Below are 22315 nucleotides of genomic sequence, written 5' to 3'. Positions count from 1 at the left end.
AGACGGGAGCCGTGAGGACACACATGGCTCATCACTCGATAGTTGTTAAGGAATAAAGGAAGGCTCCAAACCCACCAGACTGCTGAAGGAGGCAACATAAGCTGGTCATATTTTCTTTAGTGCCAGTGTGACCCTGTCCCTGTGTGGGGAGTGTAACAGGCTGTATTGAACAGTGATGCCAAGATGCCAAGACACACAGCATTTAAGAGCTTAGTAACATCAAGAAATAATGCAGACATACCTGTATTCCTGATTCAGTTCCTTGAGCTTATTTTGACTAAGATGGCCTGAGTGTTCCAGTGCCACCTACTTGATTTAGTTAGATGGTTCTGTGAGCAGCACAAGTGCTGAGGCATAGTGCCTAAGGGTTGTTTTATGAGGTGTTTTTTACTGATATTTGAGCTTGTCCCACAGCTGTGGCATTTCAGGAATTTACAGAAGTCAGATTTTTATCATGTCTGGTAAAAGCGATGCTCAGACATCTAAAAAGGTGAAGGACTTCTCATTTGCGTATTTTCATGAATACAGTACAATTTGATTTCACAGTTTTAAACACTGATTATTTGGTGTTTGATTATGTCTATACCAAGTATGGTTGAAATAATAATCACAGAGTATGGAGGAGATTGCACATTCACCATTCTGTTGCATCAAGGTTGTTTCCTAGGGCTGTGGTCTGAAAATGCCATCGAAGATCAGTTTGTGTAAGGCACATGCAGACAGGAGGGTTGGGGTGCAAAGAAGCAAGATGTAGTGCAGGATGAGGAGATAGTGAGTCATCTTTCAGGATGTTATATAACTCCATCCAGCAGTTGCATTTTCTTTCCCCAAAGAGCTCTTGAGGCATTTAGTCTTTCCTGTCCTCTGATCCTGGTTCAAAGTTGAAGCTAATTGTGCCCTGCAGAGCTGTCTGGAAAGGAGCATGTTTGCTCTTTAATGGTTCACGTTATTAGGCAACAGGAAGAGAGAAGTTAGTTGAACTAAAAGCAGTGTTGACACATGACCAAATATAAACTATTAACCCAGGTGCAAAGCTAGAAGGTTTTTGTTCATCTGGGACAATTGTAGCAGGATCACTGGAAGGGGAAAGCCACAGAATCAGTGTATATCATCCTCCCCCACTCCCTGGTGGGTTAGCATGAGATCTGCTCACAAAAGGGGAAGGACAGGGAGTAGCAGTGATCTGTTGATACAGGGTGGTCTTCCTGGTCTGGGGCTATCTATTAAGAACTATGGGGAAATGAGATTTGCAGCTGAATATTTCATCAGTAGCCTGCTGGGCAGCGACTGCCAGGGATTTTCATGTCCTTACGCTGACACAGCTTACAGAGACAGTTTATAGCTAAGTTTTTAAGTTTAAATGTAGATTCTGACATTATATGGTTCTTGATGAAGTTGGTGATTGTGGCTGCTGTACTCTGCTGGGCAGTTTCAGCAGCAGTGGTAAGTACAAGCTAACAGTAGATCTGTTGTGAATGACACCCTTCTGTGAAAGGGGAACAGGTTGCACATTCAAGTGATTGAGCTGTTTGCCCCCTTCTGTGCTCCTGACTCCCACTCTTTCTGCAGTGTCCCCAGTAGGCTTTAGGCACAAGCTAGTAGGGACCCACCCTGCACCTGAGAACAAAAGAACAGCAGATTTCTTCCGCCCTAGAGTTGTGAAGAATGGATCTGCTGCACTGTCCTGTTGACACTGTGCAGATCCTTCAGCTGGCTGGGTGTCTCTGAGTTCTGATCTGTGGGTTGCAATAGAGCAGGTACTGTTATTCTTGGAAAAAATGGGCAAGGATGCAGATCTGTTGAATACAGAGGCAAGGGGTGACTTTGGCTGCAGCAGGTTAATTTTCACGTGTCATTCTCTTTATTGTAGAACGTTGTGGGTGATGCCAAGCCTAAGGAAAGAGGTAATGAAATTCCGTCATCTCCTGAAAACCGGGAGAAGTTTAAAGAGCAGAGGAAAGCAGCAGGGAATGCCAAGAAAGACGAGGATGAAAAGACATTAAAGACTGAGAAACGAGTGAAGCAGCCTGATAAAGAGGGAAAGTTCATAGTCATCTCTGAAAAAGGCAAGGTCTCAGAAAAGAATCTGTCTAAGAATGGAAAAGAAGATAAAGAGAATATATCAGAGAATGATATGGAATATTCAGTAGATACACAAATTGAGAAGAAGCCTGAGAATGACAATGTGAAGAGTCCACAGGAAAACACAAAAGAAACCAAACGGAAGCGTGGCAGACCTCCAGTAACCCCCCCAACAGGTATGGAGCCAGGCTGAAATGCTCAGGCTATGCAGCAGAACACTTCTAAACTGACCTGAAGGAGTGAGGAGTAGCTTGCTCTGTCACAGCCTAAGTCTCTAGAAACTTGTAAAGAATTTTAAGCTCATTTTTCTTCAGGCTTGGTTAAGACAGCCAAGAGCAGACTTGTCAGGGTTGGAGGCTCAGTGGTTTGGTCAGAGATGAGATTTAGGCAGGTGTCCTTCATGTATTTGGAAGCATTGCCTGCAGTGGGAGTAAGTGCTGCTGTGTGGGCATCAGAAAGGTGTAAATACAGCTTCATCTGCAAGTCCAGTATTGCAGGTTGTGAGACTTGGGAATTTGTGTTGAAGAGTTTCACACCTTTGTATCCAGTCAATTTTTCTCCTCTGTCTAAACACTCAGAGTCAAATTCCCAGACGCTGCAGCCTATCACTTTGGAGTTAAGACGCCGGAAAATACCCAAAGGAGGTGATGTCCCATCAAAGCGTCCTAGGATTGACAAAAACTTGTGTGAGTGTTTCCTAGTACTCAACTCTTCATGAATTTTGTATGTGCAAGTTCTTCAAGCATAAGGGAGGGGTAGGAGTGGGTCAGGTCTGTAGTGTTAACCTTGAACTGTGACAGATGCGTTTGCTGAAATGTTTTTCTTAAATTGGCCTTTCCTATGAAACATCATTGTGCTGGAACTCCATCCTAAATCTTGGAAGCTGGGTTTGGATAAAGGAGGTGTAAGCTGTGAGCCTTGAGGCAGAAGTTCATGAGTGTAGAGGAGGGGGGCAGGGATTCTGTTAGGAGTTGCAGGAACTCTGTAGTTACTACATGGAGGATCTGCCACATTGCTTAGCGAAGACACTTCAATACTACACAAATATTAATGTCGCTGCAGTCATATAGCTTCTACTTCGTCTTGGTGTGGTGAGGCTGAACATCTTGAGTGTGTTGATAAGGAAAGAAAATTATGTTCTCTGTAGTAACATCACAACCAAGGAGATGGAGAGCTGAAGAAATCCTTCCTTATGACCACAAAGTCTTAAAACCTGAGTGTGTGCACATTAGCCAGTTCAGGGCTGCACTTGTTTGAATTGTCTCCTCTCACTCCTGGTATTACTTACATCTGTGGAGCAGCTGCTGTTCACAGTAATATTACACCAGTAAGATACTGATCTGTTTTCATGCTTCAGGTCTGTTACTAGAGGAAAAAAGTGAGAGCTCTGTAAGACAGTCTTTTGCTGTATTTTAATGCTTGTTTATAACTCTTACGAAGGGAGGCCTAACCACCCAGGCCTTTTAGCTTTTGCTGTTAACTTCAGTCCTTAAACAGGTTTTCAGACGGTCACAGGGAGGGAACAACTTTCAGGTTTGTTTATGTACACTTCAGTAATCCTATAAGTACATGATGCCATAATGTGTGTCTGTTCCAGCTCAGGAAAAATTTAAGAACTCCTCAGATAATGCTGAGAGAGACCAGATCAGGAGACGATCCTCAAGGCTCTCCTCCAGTATTAGTCATGAGATTTTAAATACAGAGCATGTCACAACCTCCACAGAAATTCAGCCTTGGAAAGATGCAGCATCTAACCAAAATCAATCTGAGAAGGGTAAGTGGCTTCCCAGTGTACTCTGGGTTTGTGTGGTGAGGTGCTCATCTAATTGTTGCAGGCTCTGTTTTCACTTGCCTAGCCTGCAGGCTCTGTATCTGCCACTAAAACCTGATTGCATCAGCAGTGCAGGGAGAACTCAAGGAAAGTTTGTTTTTCTCTACTGTCTTGGTTGCCTTTGGCTTTTGATTCTCACTCTGTCATAACCCTGGCATTTCCCTTGGGAGCTGTTCCAGTAGAGGGCTAACTGGCTGGGATAACTGGCCTTGCTAAAGAAGAGCTCCATAGCTTGTAAAATAACCAGGGAAATAGTTTGAGATGGGGTTTTGTTGGTTTTGTTTGTTTCGGATTTGTGGGGGCTTTTGGGGGGGTTATGTTTCTGTTTGGTTGGTTGGTTTTGGTTTTTTAGGGACTGCAGTTTATGCTTGTGAAAATGAGGGAGTTAGAAACTTTTTAAGCTTTCAGATTGAAGTAGTAACAACCCAAATGCTGAACTTAGTTTAGTCCTTTTGTTGAACCCTGAGAGCCTCAAATGGGATACTTTGGTTGTTAGACTGGGTGGAGATAGCACTCCCTTTTTCTGCCCTGTGCTTCACTGCTTTTCCCTCTCAGGGGAGCTCTGATAGTGGTTTGAGGCCTGTCCAGTTTTGGGCTATGAACAGTGAGTTAGCCTGTGTGTTTCTAAGCAGCTCGAAGTTTAGAGGGTTGCTGCAAGTAGCTGGGTTGTGAAGATGTGTGAATCCAAGAGCAACCAGTCTGAGCAGGGTTGGGTATTTTTCTCCACTGTACTGTGATGAACACACCCCCCAGTGCTCTGCAGTATGCTTTTGTGTGCATTTTACTCAGTGGAAATCTTTTTTTCCTCCTTCTAGTCCAGTTAGAAATTCCTGTTGAATCTGACCAAAGTTTCAGTGAACAAGGATCACCTGGAAGCACGTCGCAGAGCACAGCACTCAATACAGATGCCACTTTGCAGGAAGAGAAAGCTGAAGACACCAAGTCTTCCTCTGTTACTGTCAGAACTCAAGAACCTTCTGCTGCCACAGGTTCAGATTTTTCATGTTTAATATTGCTGCATTTTTTAAGGCAGCTGGTGCCAGGTGTTGTCTGCTTGTACAGCTGTTCCTAACAACCACTGTGCATTCTTGCAGTGTGAGCCATGGTAGCCATTTCTGTTCTTGTGGCCTCCATTTTAATCTCATGCTTTGTAGATGGACAGTGGAAATCATAATTTTTAAATGAATGAGTGTAATGCTTTTAGCCTGAGTGATGGAGTTAACAAATGCTTGTTTTCAGTGTTTGTAATTATGGATTAAGTTGGACTAACCCCTTGAAAGGTCAGGTTCTTGTGTCCTGTCTGCTGCAGGTGTGTGGTAACATTGCTGTTACTGCTCTTTGGGAATCCTGATTGTGCATTTTTATATCCTTATGTTTAGGGTATTAATTGAGGATGCAGAGCTTTCCAAGGTGTTTCACAATATCTGTTTCAAGTAACTGCAAAATGAAAAGTTAGTTTCTAGTGTGTGATCATCTTCAGAGAAGTTGTCTTTTGAAAGATGAGTCTGGGGACAGGAGTTTAGAGCTGTGATGTAGTGAGAGCTAGTACATTCTGAGGGGGAGGGTTGTAACCACATCCAAAGGTCCATGGTGTGTGAACCTGTGTTAGGAGAGAGAGGTGGTGCCTGGGAGAGGGTGGGGATGGGGCCAAGGGGCAGTGGCCTCAAGCTAAAAGAGGGCAGGTTTAGATGAGATTTTAAGAAGAAATTCTTGACTGTGAGGGTGGTGAGACACTGGAACAGGTTGCCCAGAGAAGCTGTCTCAACCCTGGGAGTGTTCCAGGCCGGACTGGACAGGGCTTGGAGCAGCCTGGGCTAGTGACAGCTGTCCCCCCCCATGGCAGGGGGTGGACCTAGATGAACTCTAGGGTCCCTTCCAAACCAAATGATTCCATGATTCTCAGCAGTGTGGGGTAAGGGTTACAGCAAACAAATCACTTCTAGTGACTGTGAAAGAAAACTAGAGAGAAGAGGCTCAGTTGAGTAATAACATTGCTTCTTTGTGTATCTGTTGCTGATGGGGAAATCTCCTTCCATGAAAAAGCTTTAGGGAAACAGTTGACAGATTTAAGTTAAAATAGCAGCAGACATTTTTTCCCCTGCTTGCACGCTTGAGTTGTGCCTGAGCTGAACACTGCAGCTCGCCAGTGACTGGGTTTGTTGGCCTGGACATGTGTAATGCGTGTTGGGGTGAGATGCTGTTTTGTAAGGGAGGATGTAGGGAGGGGAATTCACTTGTACATTTGAAATTTATCAGGTGATATTCCTCAGTTCTGTTTCACCGTTTGGGAGCAGAATTGTGGCAGTAGTTGAGGCAGGGCAGCAGTGTAGTGCTGGTGTGCCATGGGCAGCTCAGAGAACCCTTTGGATATCTCTTGGACGTTACTGCTTCCCTCTGACTTCTGATGTCTCATGACAGCTGTATGTAGACAAAGTGTCAGCTATTGCTGAGCATTTGTCATTTGGGTTTAAACTGGGGAGAATTCCAGCTGAATGTGGAATTCCTGTGTGTGTGGTGTCAGCCACACTAATGGGATGTGCAGGCTGTGGCCTTCTTCATTGGATCCTGTCAGGAAAGCTGTGGGAACATGGCTTGGCTCACACCTCCCCAAAGGCTCTGGTGAAGCTTTGCACTCTTGTTGCTGCCACTTGTGTCAGGACCTGACTGGATCAAAGTTAATTCGGTTAATGCACACATGTTGAATTGTGACCTGAAATGCCACACTGTGGTGGTAGGTGAAAAGACACACTCCTGAACGTGAGGTTTGTTTAGTTTCATTGAAGCTGTCTCATGTAACATTAGAAATGGAAGCCATGCACCTGGGTGGACAGCCAGATGTGGCAAGAAGGTGTTTTTATTGGGGAGAGCTCTTAGGGATGGGCAATAAAGACTCTACAGGGTCTTGTTGAGTAAATGCTGTCACTTGAAATTCAGCTACAAAAATCTAGCTTTCCATGCTTGACAACATTAAAAATGTTATTAATGAATATTTTATGAGACAGGAATTTCAAAATCCAGGGATTCTATCACAGATTAATCCTTTGGATTTAAAAGTGGATCTGTGTTTTCCTCTCTGTGCTCTGCCTTGCTCATGGGGTCATACCAGTACTCCCCAGTGCTGATGAGCTGCCTGATGGGGGAACAGCAAGGCTTGGGCTCTCACCTGGTAGTGGTGGTGTGTGCAGGAGTGTGATGGGAACAGAGACCTCTGGGTGGGTGCTGAAAGTGGCTCCAGAAATTGCCAGTGGCTTCCTATTCTTGTGGAGGGGTTGGTGTGTGACAGAGCCTGGGCATGCTGTCCTGAAAATAGCTGGTGTTGAAGACCTGAGAGCTGAGGTGGTATCATAGTATTGTAAGGGACTAGAACGGACCTTAGAGAGCATCTAGTGATCGCACTTAGTGGGTGATTATCAAGGGTATGGTTACACGTCTCCACATCTGACAACTGTGTGTCAGAAAGATGTGTTCTTGGTGTGCCATGTGTGCTAAAGAGATTTGGGGCTTGGGAAGGGGAGAAGTGCCTTGTCAGAGTGGGTGGTGTAGGTGGGAGAAGGGGGTGTTTGCATACAGGATTCCCCCAAAATCCAATATGGAATTCAAGGTGAAAGGTAACCTCTCATATGTAGAGCAGGTGCAATACTTCTGCTACCAGTTCAGTGCCAGCACAGGGAGAAAATGGTGAGTGGAGGATCATAGGAAATAGCTTCTTGAGTAGTTCTTGCAATGCCAAGTTAAGTTAGAAGCTCAGAAAATCACAACTTCATAAAATGTACTGCTCTGTGATCGTTGATGCTGTGTGTATTTCTTAGACCAGGCATCTCCTGGTGTGGATTCTGGATGCACTGGAAATGCTTGGATGCTGTCCTTACCTAAAGCAGCTTGAGAAGAGCAGTTAGGCAAGATGGTTTGTGTTTCACAACTGACATCTTGAAAGAAAGAGGGGTTTGAAAATAAAGGAAGAAATGGAGTGCTGAAATAATGCACAGCAACACCTGGTGGGCTCAGGGAAAACACCACAGGATTTCAGAAGGAATAGGTTGAAAGAAATAACTAATTAATGAGACCACTGGCCTAGTGATGTGAAGTGGTCCAAAGCACAGTGTGAAAACTCTCGGCTCAATGAAGGTCATGGTAACAGTCATGAAGATAATGCACCAGAGGATGTCTGTTCTAGAGAGTCTCAATGTGCTTAGTTTCACAGCAGGTGCAGAAATAATTTGATATTCACTTAATATGTCTTTGGAGACAGGAAATAGACATGGGAAGTCTCCTCAGTTTGAGAAACAGGTGTGTGGAGATCTGATGGCTCGAAGCTGCAGCAAGGCCAGCTTTAACTGGGGGAAAGTGGGAAGGGTTTTGTGCTCTGTGGCTTTCTGGGATTGCTCGCTGGGGGTTGCAGGAGATGCTGCAGGATGGCAAACCTGCAGTCAGGGTACTGTGCAGCTGCCAAATGCTCCTGTCCCAGCAGGAGTCAGAATTGGTGATGGTGGGGAAAAAAAGGTCTCTGGTGGACTTGGAATCTTCACGCTATGCATTTTACTGTGAACTTACTGCTGACTGTGGTCATAGCTTGACCCTTGGGTACTTCAGCCCAGTGAGAAGTGAGAGTGGGGCTGCTAACTGGAACACTGAAAGGATTGTTTTTCTCTAATGAAAGTTAAAGGAGACACAGATGTTTCACCTTGTGTGTCTCTGCCTAATGTTGTAATGGCTAACTGAAAGCCAGGTGAGGAGTGTTGCAATTTTGATTATAAACATGGAAGAAATAGCAGGTATGGATCTGGCATTCACTTTCATCTGTACCCAGAGAAAACACCCACCAAGCTGCTCTGAAAAGGCAAGTGCATGGGCTCTCCAGAGGCTCTTCTGGGTGCCAGAGCTGGGTATCAGCTTCCTGCTGTGCCCTAGAGATGTGGAGTTCTGTTGTGTTCCCTGTAAAGGAGGAAAATGCCCCCAAACGTGGTGATGATGGGAATAATTTAAGCTTAACTGTGTGGGACTGTCTGTGTTTTTATTAGTCTGAATATATTCCTTTTGTACTTTGCAGCAAAAAACTTTGTCTGCTTTCCTTTCCTTGCCCCATGTCTGTTTGTAAACTTCAGCTAACAGAATCCTGTCCTCCTCAGTTGTAGCTGATCAATTAGAAGCCATTCCCTGTATCTTCTCCAGCATTTGTCCAGCTCAGAGGAGGAGAAATGCTGTGAACTTGGATGCAGGGCCTCATCCTAGTAGTTGTGTGATGGTGGAATAGCTTCCCTTGTCATCTTTGTGATTGTTTTGTTTTTAAAGTCTTTGGACCCCATTACTCCCTTCCGGTGCAGTTGTTTCCCCTTCTTCATGTTAGCTATTACTAAATAGTAACAAGTTCTCAGCATTCCTATTTTAGCTTTACAGTCAGAACCTTTCTGTGCTTGCTTTCATGAAACCACTGCACTGACTCTTGCTGGAATACTTTTCCATTCTTGCTGAATGCTGCTTTGGATGGTCTACAGTGTGTTTTTATTTTGCACTTGGCACACTTAGTGATTCTGCAGGTGTGATTCAGTATTCTGCCTTTGCTGCAGTCTCACTGATGGCCCTGTCAGCACGTTCTGCCCATGGCTGTGCCACAGTGGCTTCCTCCTGGCTGTTACCTCTGTGAAACACCCAAAAGCACTGTCTGTGCTATTTTCTCCAAGTTCACTGACTGTTCTTTCTTTTAACCAGTCTGGTGTGCGTATGACTTAATCTTTTCCTGTCGCCACCATCAGCCTCCACAGTGCCATTACTTGTGTGTTCTTTGTGTTTGGTTTCTTTGTGAAGACACAGTACTGGAAAGCTGAGCGTGCCTCAGACACAGCTATCTGGGATACTCCTCTGCACTGGGATATAACTTTTTGGTCTGCAGCTCAGTAAAACCATTTTTGTTGCTGCATGCTGTAACAAGCTGTCCTGTGTACTTACTCCGGGGCGATGCTGATACCACCTCTAACACTTGCTGCCTTCCTGCATGTGTGCACTTACAGAAAGTCTTGTTCTTAATGTTTCTGGGTGCTTTCTGCCCTTGCTTTCAGCTGCTTCTAATACAGACAGATGCTGCATACCTTCAGTTTTGGTCACTGTTACTAGGTCTGGGTCTGTCTTGCCTTGAAACACTTCTTTCGTAATTCTACAAGTTGAAAATCCTTGTAAATATGGAAATAATATTTTAGTACTGATAAATGGAAAAATTGTGTTTGGAAGTTATGTTTTAGGAATGACAACTGCTTCCCATTGTCTTCCAGCTGGAGAGGGATTGTTTGCTGTGTGTGTACTAGTGATCGATAGACACATAGATCTCTCTATATCTCAGTGTTGCCTAAATTTCACTTCTGTGTTGTGTTGGGTCCAGATACTGGTGCCAGTCATTTGATTTATTCTGAGTTAAAAATGTTTCTTTTGTATGTTTCTTAGCAAAAGCATGAATTAAAAGTTTCTGAAATGGTAAAACAAGAAGTAGGGATTTACCAGGTCAGTTCAGATACAGCCCTGGGTTGCACAGCAGGGCTCTGCGAAATCGATGCCTCAGTGTTCTTCCATCTGGGCCATGAGGCCCAGATGGAAGAAAAAAAAAAAAAAAGCCTTGCTGCTTTCTTTTTGTTTTGAGAAGCTTAGCTAACTGTAGCTCATAGGGAACATTTTGTAATGCAGTTTTCCTTTTGCTTGAAATAAACTTCCATTTTACTTGGAAAATGGTGTTCTGACATGCTGCTTGGGCTGTCCTTGGGAGTGACAGGTTCTGGTGGTGGCACAGTGCACCCAGGAAGCAGGTGGCAAAATAATGGTAAGCTAAGCAGCACAAGTGCTTCCACCAAAGATGTGAACAGTTTCAAACAAAGTAAATACTTTATAGAACACAATCTTCAGTGTTGTGACTTTGAATCACACAAGTTGTCTCTGTCTCGTGTCTCTAGGAACACTAGACGGTGGCATCAACTGTTGGTCAAGGGACTCAGGGAAGCAAAGTGTTTTCTAACAGTGACTTATAAAAACAATGGTGTCATGGCAACCAGTTTAAGAGCAGTGTAGGGCAGGGTTTTCCCTTCAAAGCTGTTGATCTAGAAGGCAGGTAAAGCATTACCCTTTTATTTCTAGGATTTCCCAGCTAACATGTTTGCATGCTTGCTTAACTTTTTTTGATCATTTTACATTTAGGATACCATTTGATAAATATAGCAAATGCATGGGGGAATTTTTCTGTTTTGTTCTTACAGTAACAAAACCTTGTAGGAGAACAGATTTTCTTGCGTCAAAAAAAGCTGCAGCTGTTGACCAAGATAACAAGTTTAGATGCAAGTTCTTGGACTGTTCCAAATCCTTCCGCAAAGCCAAGCTGTTACATTATCACATGAAATACTTTCATGGAGTGGAGAAGGCTGCAGAAGCACAGCAGAACCCTGTAAAAAGAAATATTCAAACCAGAGCTTCTTTGGCTTCTGAAAAAGCTAATCAAGAAAGGTCAAAGAGAGGACGGAGCACAGCTGGGTCACTGTGTAAGTATGGTGCTGATCTCTTCCTTTTTTCAAACAGCAGCCCTTGGGGCAGGTGGAGAAGAGCAGATATCAGTTTTCTTCGGGGCTGAAGGAGTCTCTTTAAGGCTTTATCTTAGCGTATTTCTCTGTGGAGAAGAAGCATAATACGTGTGGTATCATGTTTTAGAGAAGATAACACTGAAGAAATTCCCTCTTCTAGAAGTACAGATCATGTTCTGGTAATGAACCCACTCTGCAGCTCCTCTTGTTTGTTTGTAGCAGCTCTGTTCCTTCTGAAAAACTAAATTCCCTGAGTTTCTGACTTTATTTTTCTTCTAACTTGACAAAGTATTGCCTGAAGACTTTGTGCTTTTCTGTATCAGGGAAACAGTCTGGGTAAATCCAGTTCTCTCCGATTTCTTCCTTGGTCTTTACATTCCATGGTCTGCCTTCAGGCATATACCTGGCTAGAAATCCAGTACCAGTTCCTGCAGTATTTACTGTTTTGGGGGGGGAAAAATGTCCTAGTTTAACAAATGCAATTATTTCAGCTATGCTTGGAAAAGATACTCACACAACAGATGGGGAATGGAAAGGGATTAAAATGTAATTGTTATCAACAAATAAAGGAATGTGTAAGTTCTAACTACTTCACAGTCACAAAACCACGTTCACTTCTGCTTCACCCTCGTTCTCTGAAGTGCTTTCTGCCCAGTGCCTGGCTTGGCTCCAGAGGGGCAGTCTGTCTGGTGGCAGCTGCGGTGGTGCTGTTGATAACCTGTCCAAACTTTTGCTCTTGTGGACTGATGTCTCTCTGTCCTGCAGGTCTCTAAAACTAGCCATGTCTTCTGTCTTTTCACTTAGCCTCTTCAGCTTTCTCCTTGCTGAATTTCCTGGTGTCTTTCTGTCTTTGCGTTTGATCTTTCACTAATATTCTGGCTGAGGGTTTCAAAGTCTTGCAGGTTTTTCACAGAGCTCCAGCTCGCTGCAGTAGGATAGATCTTCCCTTACTTTGCTTCATGGCTCCCAGTGAGTCAAACAGAATGATTTGTCATCTGAGATGCTACTGCTGGTTCCTAACGAGATCAGTGTCACTTCGCATGCAAACCCCAAATACTTCTGTATCTTTAAGTAGTGCAAAGGCATAAGGTTGTATTAGGTAGAGACAAAATTTTCTTTAGATATGTTAGGATGTATTAACTTGCATGTGTTGTACTCTGGTGCAGCTTAATCGAACCCAAGTACTGCCTGAGGAACACAGCTCAGTGTGAAGACTGGCTGCTGGCAGCGGCCCAGTGATCAAAACAGTCTTTGTGCATGTCATGTGCTTTTTTTTTTCTTTTCATGACCAGAATTCTGTTTGGTACTTTCCAACTGCATAATTATTTTGATTTGAGAAGTTGTTTTCCTGTGATTGTCTTGGATGTACTGACTAGTGATTTCAGGATCTTGGGCCTTCCGTTCATCCTTTCCCTCACGTTCACAGGGTTGCTTTGATGTCCTCATCTTGGCTATACTGGCAGGTAGTTCTTTGTGGTGTTGAGTTGTAACTATATTTGCTTTTTTTAAGCTCTGAACCCTCTCATTCCCCATTTGTGGATGGATGCTTTTCACTTGGATCAGTTCCATGATGTGCCTCTCTGCACACAGCTCTTGGCTGTGCTGACAGCTGCTGAACAGCACATCGTGCTGGAAGGTGGGCTGAGAAGCTCTCAAGTCACCTTCACAAGGTCAGAGGCAAAGTTGGGGAGCTACACTGCAGTTTTCTTGATGAGGAAAAGTGCTGTCATTGTGCATTGGTTACATCATACACCCTGATGCGAAGTGCCGTGGGTTTGTAACTCAGTGTGGCCTTCATTCCTCTCCTTTGTGTCGTGGTGGTACCACACAGTCTGAAGCAGAGTCGATGGGGTTTATGAGCTCAAATTACTGTATTTGAAGCTCTGTTCTTTTGTCTTAATGGCATGTATAGGAATCCAGTCTGCTAAACAAGACTTTGTGTCTACTGAACACTTTTATGTCACCTTTTCAAAAGGCTGAGCAGATGTTCTGCTTGGAGTGAAGCCTTTGAATCCATAATTCAGGCTGCTACACATGGTGGGTAGACTTTTCATCTTGACAATCCTTTTGTGAGCAAAAATGCTCCCGTTCAACGAGAATATATTTAAACCATATTACCTTTTGGTGCAAATGCCCTTCTCTTGTGCTTCACTATATTAGGTGGATTTTAGTGCTTGAGGAAACAGATAAAGCTCTAGCAATGGTGAATCTTGTTATTCCATAAACTTGGAGATGCTCTTCCTTTAGAAGCTTTGTCCCACTTAAGTCCTTATCTTGCAAGATCTGTTTTAGCATTCTGAGACTCCTTACTGCTACATATAAATTTAAAATCAATAAATGTGGGAGTGGATGGGTACTAGATTTAAAGTGAAAATGCTTCTTGTTCTAAAAGTTCTAGGATACTGTGCAATATTCAGAACAGTAGCAAAAACCTTTTTCTTGCAGTGCTCGCAATTAGGATTTCAACCCACAGAAAAGAAGGTGAGTGTAAGTGCCCTTCAGTCACCATGTTGTGGTGCAGGAAGAAACAATTTCAATTGCTTTGCACTAAAGTGGAGACCCTGAAATTTCAACATGTGAAAAACAAATTGTGCCACTTGGCATTAAAGCTTGAGTGAGCTGGAAAAGTTAGTGTGGGACTGATTTTGTTGTCTCCCTCTTTCCAAAGAAGGATCTTGCCTTTGCAGTGGCAAATTTGACAGATAGTTCTGGAAGTTGTGTAGTGGCTCTGAACAGAGGGGAAGAAGCACCATTGCCTGCAGCTTGTGTTTTATAATATGCATTACTACTCTAACAGAATGACTAGGCATTAAGTGGCCACTGGATGTGTTCAGCCAGTACCTCTTGGTGTAATTTATCAGGAAATGTTATGAGATCATTATGATGAAACAGCTCTTCCTGCAGGTTCATGTTATAATACTGACCACAAGTATTGCTGCTCTTTGGTCTTCATGGAAGGAATTGTCCTTACAGAGCAGGAGGCAGTTGGGTTTGTGTCCGAGATAGGTGTTCCTGCCCTCAGTTCTCAGTTGCATTACACCTCAGCAGGTGCATTGTAGAGCCACCAGCAGTGGTCTGTCAAAGAGAATTGGGACCTGCACACGTGGATGTGGATGTGAAAGCTCGCAAGAGACTTGCTGAGCCTGGGCTGCATTTGGCTCCTCAGCATCATTCTGACACCAGGGAGTCGCTGAAGTTTTTTGAGAGTTCAAATTGAGATGTTCTATAAGATTTATCACTCAGAAATTGACTGTTGTGGGAGTTAGCGTACGAAGAGGCAATGCCATTATCCTTCTTGAATATCTCGTGACTGACCTTTATTATTTACAAAAGTGATTCGTTTATATACACTATTGTAAGCCCCCACTTATCACTGGTTAACTACTATTACTAGCCCACCTTACACACAGCATAATTGGTTATTAACAGATCAATCATAAAATGCCCCAATCATTGGTCTCTACCTCTAACCATTTTCAGCTCCTGCATCCCACAGCCAGGAGCTGCTTATCTTGTTACCTCCTTTCTCCCATTCCAGCTGCAGCAGTGTCCTTGAACAGCTTGGCTTGCAGCTTGCTCAGGCCCTGCTAGCAAGGCTGGATTGCTCACATGTCTGTTAGCAATCAGAAATTCTCCCACAGTTACTAAAAAATGAAACCCACTCATTCAGAAAGACTCAAAGTTAGGATGTTCAAATTGTGAGCTCTGCTCTGTTGTGTGGGTATGTAACAGCAGCCTTGGCCTGGCAGGTAGTCTGGCTGCCAGTCTTGGCTCTGCTGTGTTCTTTGCACTGAGGAGGAAAAGAAAGAGACAGACCCACAATTTGTAGTTTGGAGACTGTAGAAATCTGTCCCTGCTGTGGAGTCCATAAAAGGCACTTAAAGAAGGAAAAAATGGTTTGTAGGTAGGTTTAAATTTTTTGTACATAACCTTATTGTTAGACAGTTCTGCCTACTCCAAGTTAATTATCTCCTGTTAGTGCCTAAGTGGCTTAATGCTAGAAATACGTGTAAGGAAAAAGGAGATTTCGTCCTTATTTGTGGTACTGATGAGATCTGAACTGTGCATGGATAGGGTTGGCAAACTTGCTTGGACAGCTTAAACATCTTAGGCATCTTGTTGCCACTGGTAGCTGTTCACAGGTGAAGCTCTGGCCTGTGGTGGTGTGGTTGTCAGGTTGATCCTTTGGAGGGGGTTTGCTGTTGCCTCCAGGTTCTTGCTGATGGATGCCTCCTTGCTTGGCATGGGATGATCCACAGACACAGGGTTTCTCTCTGCAGCAGGTGAAGATCTGCACTAACACACTCCATGTTCTGCAGAACTGCCAATAGTCTTTGGCTTAGTTTGAGAGTACTGCCTTTGGTCTGTGGGTCAAGATGTGTTGTCTCTTGAAAATACCAGTGCATATCCTCAGCAAGTGATCTCACAGCTGTGAATGATGCTTGATTCCCAGCACTTGGGACTGCAGTGTCTCTGCTTCCTGTGAATGTTGAAGCTCCTCTTTGCCTGGGGTCTGACATCAGTGTTCCAGGGGACAGGAAGCTATTGCCTTGTCTGTCACTGAGCCCTGATGTGCTTAGGTGTAAGTTGTCCTAAGCTCTGTCCCTGTGGTTTCTGCAGCCTTAAGGTGGTTTGATATCTTGGGTCTGTATCGATTAGTTTCTAAGATCCTTCACCTGCTACTGGGTCAGCTCTTCATATGGAAGAGAATACTTCTTCCAGGCTTATGGGAGAGGGGCCTGAAAGAACTCCATGGGAGAACGCTGGGGATAGTTAATCAGCTGCTTCACCTCCAGTGCCTCATGAACATACCTCCTGTTCCTGTTACTAGTATTTAGTGCAATCTGAGCTAGAAATTCATCTACTCTGATGTTTAATCACAATGCCACTGTTAAAGAACAATGAAAATGTCACTGCCCAGGATGTCAGGAGACTTTTGTGCTGCTTGCACAGAATTGTGTCATTTAAATGATGATTAAAGAGGCTTTAGATCACAGAGCTATTAAAGGGCTTCATCAAATGGAGTGTGGCTAGCAGATCAAAAGAGGTGATTCTCCCCCTCAGCTCTGCTCTCGTGAGACCCACCTGGAACACTGCACACAGTTCTGGTGTCCACAACATAAGAATGACATGCAGCTGTTGGAGCAAGTCCAGAGGAGGCCACAAAGCTGATCAGAGAGCACTGGAGCATCTCCCTGTGAGGACAGACTGAGGGAGTTGGGGCTGTTCAGCCTGGAGAAGAGAAGACTGTGTGGAGACTTCATAGTGACTTTTCAATATCTGAAGGGCCTACAAGGAGCTGGAGAGGGACTTTTTGTTAGGAACTGCAATGATAGGACAAGGGGTAATGGGTTCAAATTGATGGAGGGGAAGTCTAGGTGAGATAGTAGAAAAATGTTTCTACTGTGAGAGTGGTGACACACTGTCCCAGGGTGCCCAGGGAGGCTGTGGCTGCCCCAGCCCTGGCAATGTTCACAGCTAGGTTGGCTAAAGCCTTGTACATCCTGGTCTAGTGGGGGTCGGGACTGGATGATCTCTAAGGCCCATTCCAACCTGTCAAATTCTGATTATATGAATATCTGTTTAAAATACCTGTATTGATTAAAGGATGCTAACACCAATTTAAAGATATCTGTATCTGTTAAGAGGTACTATTATCTATCTTTAGGGACGTGCCTGAGGTGGGACACAGATGTTGGTGTCTTCATGGGGCCTTAAGAGACAGTTTAGGAAACACATAGGAGTCTCCAGTGCTCTCCTAATAGGAGTTTCCATGAGTGTGGTCCTGTTGTCACTGCAGCCTCATGGGACAGTTGTCTTGTGACTGGGTGGAGACAGAGGAGTAGGAGACCTGGAGAGTGAAGGTTGGCTTGGGGAGTGCAGAGGATGGGAGCAGATGGCGCACTCTGCAGGAGGTGGTAGTGCAGAAAATCTGGCTGTGCAAACATTAAAAGTCACATGCCTAAATACAAGGTCTTGGTTGTTGTTATGAATAATCGTTCTGTGTTCTTCAGGGGATAAGTTTATAAACTAACCTGTCAGAATTATGCTTATAAAAGGAGAGGAAAAGGACACTTAAGTGTGGAAGGCTTGCAAGTTTGCATCTTCATGGCATCGGTTTTAATGTTTGCTGTCCCTTAAGTTGAGGATAAATTTTTAGGCTTTTTAATATCATCAAATTTAATCACAGCTCCTAAAATAGATTTCAGAGTGCTCAGAGATCTTGCAGACTCTCTAAACATTTCTATCAGTGGAACAAAGGTGTTTCAAAATTTCACGTATTTGTTGATGACTGTTTGGGGGTTTTTGTCAGTTATTGAAGAAAAATACATCAGGTACATGATACAATACCTTGACCTCCCACAGGACAATTCCTGGTGGTTGAAAAATCTTACATAAACATATTAGCCTTTGTGTCATGAAAGGCAGGACTTACTCTTGGCAAAAATCACCTTCAAATTCAGTCTCCAAAGCTACAAACCCCATGGTGGCCACAAAATACTTGTTCCAAGAGCCTGTGTGCACTGATCTTGGGCACGGGAAGCCCAAAGCCTGGTGGGATCAAGGTGGCCATGGGGTTCTTTCATGAAGTGTTAATTCATGAGACTGAGTTGAGCTGTTGGAAGAGGGGAAAGTTAGGAGGCCTCAGTGAAGGTTGTTTGGTTTGTATAGATTTTTGTATTGTAATTTTGGGTTTCCTTGCAGTGGTGTTCTGTAAATATCCATAAAAGTTATTGCTGTGTGGTAGACAATCAGGAAAGCTTGAAAAAGGGTTTCTTTGTGTAACTTCTCACCCTGTACTGCTGCAAACAGTTTGCATTTCAGAAAGTTAAAGGCACTGATGCTCCCAAACATGATGAAGTACCTGAATCTTATTTCTCAGCTACCATGTACTATGGGAAAAAGTTCTGTCTGTCTGAACTGATGATGTTCAACCTCTGAACTGAACAAGTTCAACCCCTAGTCATGAAAGTCCTCAGAAGAGCAAATTCTGTTAGCATGAAGTCTTACCAAAGAATAGACCTACTTACAACCAACCAGCCAACCAGCTGCATCAAAAAACAACCAGCCAAACAACCATCACAAAACCTCTTTATACTCGTTCCTGCAAGAGAAGTTAGTCCTCTTGCAAATGGAAGGTGTGATATCAAGGAGTATCTTCTGGGTTTGGTAGTTCTTCATGGACAAAACATGCTGCTTTCTGCAGTCTTGCAGCTCTTGAGGTGAATAAGCCCCCAGTGAAAGGTAGGAGTTCCTGACTGGACAGAAGGCACTTCTAGAGACTTTTTGATTTTTTTTTTCTAATTTAGAGTTTTAGAGACTTTCATAATTGTATGGGAGTTGGGGTTTGGTCTAATTCCTGTCCTTTGTGGCCACTGTAACGCACTAGGGCAGGTGACCAGAAAGTAACAGTTTGGATACAGAAGAGTTACAAACGAGTCCTTTTTTTTTTTCTTTGTCTTTAAGTTCTAATACAACTTCAGAGTGAGAAGATGAGGGAAAATGTCATCTGATGGCCACCAGATTTCTGCATCTTGGAGTTTATTTTGCCTGAAGAGATCCACTGGATTCTGAAAGCTCTGCAATGACATGTCTTAATGTGCCTTGTTTTCTCTTCACCTTGAAATGCTGAGCAGGGCAGTGTGCTCAATACCATGCCATTTTTTTCTTCTAAGTATGTTCTCTGGGACTCTTTTCCTTCTGTTTACAGTCTTTTCAGGCTCTACTCACAATTACTTTATTAGAGGTGTCCAAGTGACGTGTTCCTCTTCAGATAAGAAGGAAGTTTCCTTACATATCCACCAAACTTTTGAGGCGCTTCTGATGATAGAATTGGACATTCTTGATCAAAGTCAGCCAGCTATCACCTTGGCTGCTGGGTCTTATTGACCAGGATACTGGTGTCCTCCTCCAAAATGGCAATGTACTGGTCATGTTCAGTGTGCTGTCCTACCTGCCATGCAGCCTTAGCTTTGACTAGCTTCACCACTCTTCCATGTCCAGGAGTCTTTCAGTAGGAGTTGCTGCATGTATTTAGGAGGGTAAAACTGTTTGACTTGGCTTTACCTGAAATTCCACTTGCTATTTAAGTCATGTCTGTGTCTCATGTTTTTTATGAATTTTTGGTAGTGATCCTGAATTCTTCCTAATCACTCTGGGTTCAAACACTGTTGTTTCAGTGGTATGTATTTAAAAACTGCTCTTCCTTACATATGCAGAGCTGCTTTATGCCACTGCTGTGTGCCCCTTTACACAACACACTCTTGAGAACAGTAGTTCCTCTAATTAAACCAAGAGGGTCCTTGTTTCTTGGAGAAACTCATAAAAATTACCTGACCCATATCTCTGCCAAACTGAACTGTTTCTCTTTCCATCTTTCTTCAAAGTCACAGTATTTCTGAAAGTATAGACTTCGGGGGATGCATGTGCATCTGTTGTTTCTTTGCGAAGGGAAAAAAAAAACCCTCAACAAACTCAACAAAAACATTGCAGGTTTTATCCTCTGTCATGGCTAGGACTGTGAGTTGATCAGAAACTCTCCACATGGGCTGCCAGAGCTGCTGCTGCTGCTGACATAGTCTGACTTTGGAAAGTGTTTAAAGCTTGGACTTGGTCTTTGTTCTTTTTATAGATGGTCCTCTACACATAGCCCTAAGGAGTACCTCATATAGAGATGAAAAAGTAGAAAAGAGAAGAACTTCAGCTGCTGTAAGTGCATTAACTAGTCACCGACATTCGGTTAGAGACCAAGCCAGGAACCACATAGCCAGAGCTCTGCGGAGGCCTCGGCAAAGAGTTGAACATGGTATGGCTTTTGGTTTAACATGGCAGGCTGAACTTGGAAAAGGCCTGGGGGAGTTTTAAGCATTGTAAGGCATGGATAATATTAATAGCACATGTTCTGCATACCTTCTTTGAGAGAGAGTAATTCTGTGTGAATGTACAGCATGAAACGTAAGCAGTGCTTTTTCACTGTAGTTTTCTTGCTGTCTGCATTGGGGATTGTTCTTCCCAGTCAGTGAGGAGTATTTTTAAGATGTTAAAAAGTGCTGAAGTATTAAAGGGCATGAAAAGATTATTGCTTATCTTGATATATGGGCCCTAATTCTGTTGAACTCGTGGTTATCCAAAGCATTAGATATTTCAAGTAATGCTGTACTTAGAGATAACTAAACTTAAAAGGGGTGGGGCAGTTGTGGGGCATGATGACCTGGGGGGGGTTTGTTAACAGCATTTGGATACTGCTGATACTCAACACTTCTTCCTACCAGACATCTCTGAAGAGCTTCATGACTTTGACTGTTCAGTGGTATAGTGTAAACCCTATTCATACTAAAATCTGCTGTGGTATAGGTGGGTACAGCCATGCAGGGGATGGGGGGGTTGTATGTATACACACACAGACATAGAAACAATGCATATATTTAAATATTTTATATCTGTATAAATAATACAGCAATAATTTCCAGCATACATCTAGAATTTATACATCACCAGTTTGGTTCAGGTATGTGGTGAGAATTTGAGTCAGAATGATGAGGAGAACAAACATAAAATCTGAGGTTAGATTATCTATAGCAGTTGATCTTTGTCCTGGAGGTCATTGCTTTCCCTGCCTGTCACTGTGTTGTTCTGTTGGTCACAGCAGTCAGGCAGTGCGTAGTACCTCTCATTGTTCTTGGGCGTCCTTTGTCCCCCTTGTAGGAAGGTCCCAGTGGAATCCATCAGTGTGTCCTCACTGTTCTGACTCAGTGGGACATGTGTTACCTGAGAGTGTGGAATTTAGAGATGAGAATGAACAGCAGTGGTGGAGGATGTGCTGAGTCCCCATCCTGGTCCTCGTGGGTATCTGCTGTTCAAGGGCATTGAGAATGCTTAGGTCTGTAGATGTAAACATGGAATTGGTTGGTGCCTAATTTTTAGGGTTTTATAAGGCAGCTTAGATTTCTGTTTGATAACATGAATCTGTGAGGATGCTCCTAACCTAGACAGTCTCCTTACCTGTTCCTGTGTCAGTGAGAATTCATTATACTTCAGGTGCTTGTGAGAAACAGCTTGAGACAAGATTCTTCAGTAGAGGTTTTTGGAATGTCCTTGGATAATACTCAAACACTTGTTCTGTGCAGATTTGTCTTCCAGGGACCACTTCACTGACTGTGCTGTGTAGTTCAGGACACAGCTATACAAAGAAATTGGCTGTTTAGATTTTTTCCAGATTTCAAGACATACAGGCAAGCACAAGAGGGAAAACTATGGAACAAAGTGCCAATCTCTGTCATATTTATAATGGATAATTGTGACTGAAGCAGCTTACTCTGTGCTCTGGGACATCTAAAACCAAATCCAGCTATCTGACTGTGTGAATTTCAGTTCCCAAATGAAAATGCAAAGTTTTTCTACCTCTGTTTTGATCTCTTTGCCCTTCTGGCAGAATAAAATGGCAGAACCTCTTGCATCCCTGTGAGCAGGGAGAAGGGAATGGTACCCAGAGGATCCAGACCACTGGGGGAATAGGAGATGAGGACAGGAAAGGAAAAAGGATGTTGGAAACACCATGCTGACATTTAAATAGGAACCTCTTTTTCCTTAGCCCCCCTCAACACACAGTAGTGGAGGGGATGAAGATGGCTTATATGCTGCCAGTCCTACTGCCTTTAGAGGAAGGTGACTGGAGTGATCAGCTGCCATCAGGGGCAGCAGCTGATGTGGCTGCTGGCAGCACACACTGAGCAACCATTTCTAACAGCATGCCAAGGGAGGCATGTAAGTGACCTCCAGAGCAGCAGGAGATGCTTAAGGACTAGGAGTATGGAGACATGCAGAGCTGAAGACTCTCCTGAGGATGAGCTGA

General features: G+C 43.6%; 1 protein-coding gene across 1 annotated transcript in view; it reads left to right on the top strand.

Annotated features, from left to right (window-relative positions):
* The window catches only part of PHF20 (PHD finger protein 20), a 48154-nt gene that overhangs the window by 8172 nt on the left and 17667 nt on the right, over nucleotides 1-22315 (top strand). Inside the window, exons 5-10 of the mRNA XM_009082661.1 lie at nucleotides 1871-2258; nucleotides 2661-2768; nucleotides 3680-3856; nucleotides 4729-4902; nucleotides 11146-11424; nucleotides 20096-20269. Of these exons, the coding sequence (XP_009080909.1) occupies nucleotides 1871-2258; nucleotides 2661-2768; nucleotides 3680-3856; nucleotides 4729-4902; nucleotides 11146-11424; nucleotides 20096-20269 (1300 nt within the window). The remainder of the gene's footprint in view (nucleotides 1-1870; nucleotides 2259-2660; nucleotides 2769-3679; nucleotides 3857-4728; nucleotides 4903-11145; nucleotides 11425-20095; nucleotides 20270-22315) is intronic.

This window comes from Acanthisitta chloris, unplaced genomic scaffold (assembly GCF_000695815.1).
Source record: "Acanthisitta chloris isolate BGI_N310 unplaced genomic scaffold, ASM69581v1 scaffold23999, whole genome shotgun sequence".
Classification (NCBI taxonomy): domain Eukaryota; kingdom Metazoa; phylum Chordata; class Aves; order Passeriformes; family Acanthisittidae; genus Acanthisitta; species Acanthisitta chloris.
The sequence above is the reverse complement of the archived record's forward strand: the minus strand, read 5'-3'. Positions and strand labels throughout refer to the sequence as shown.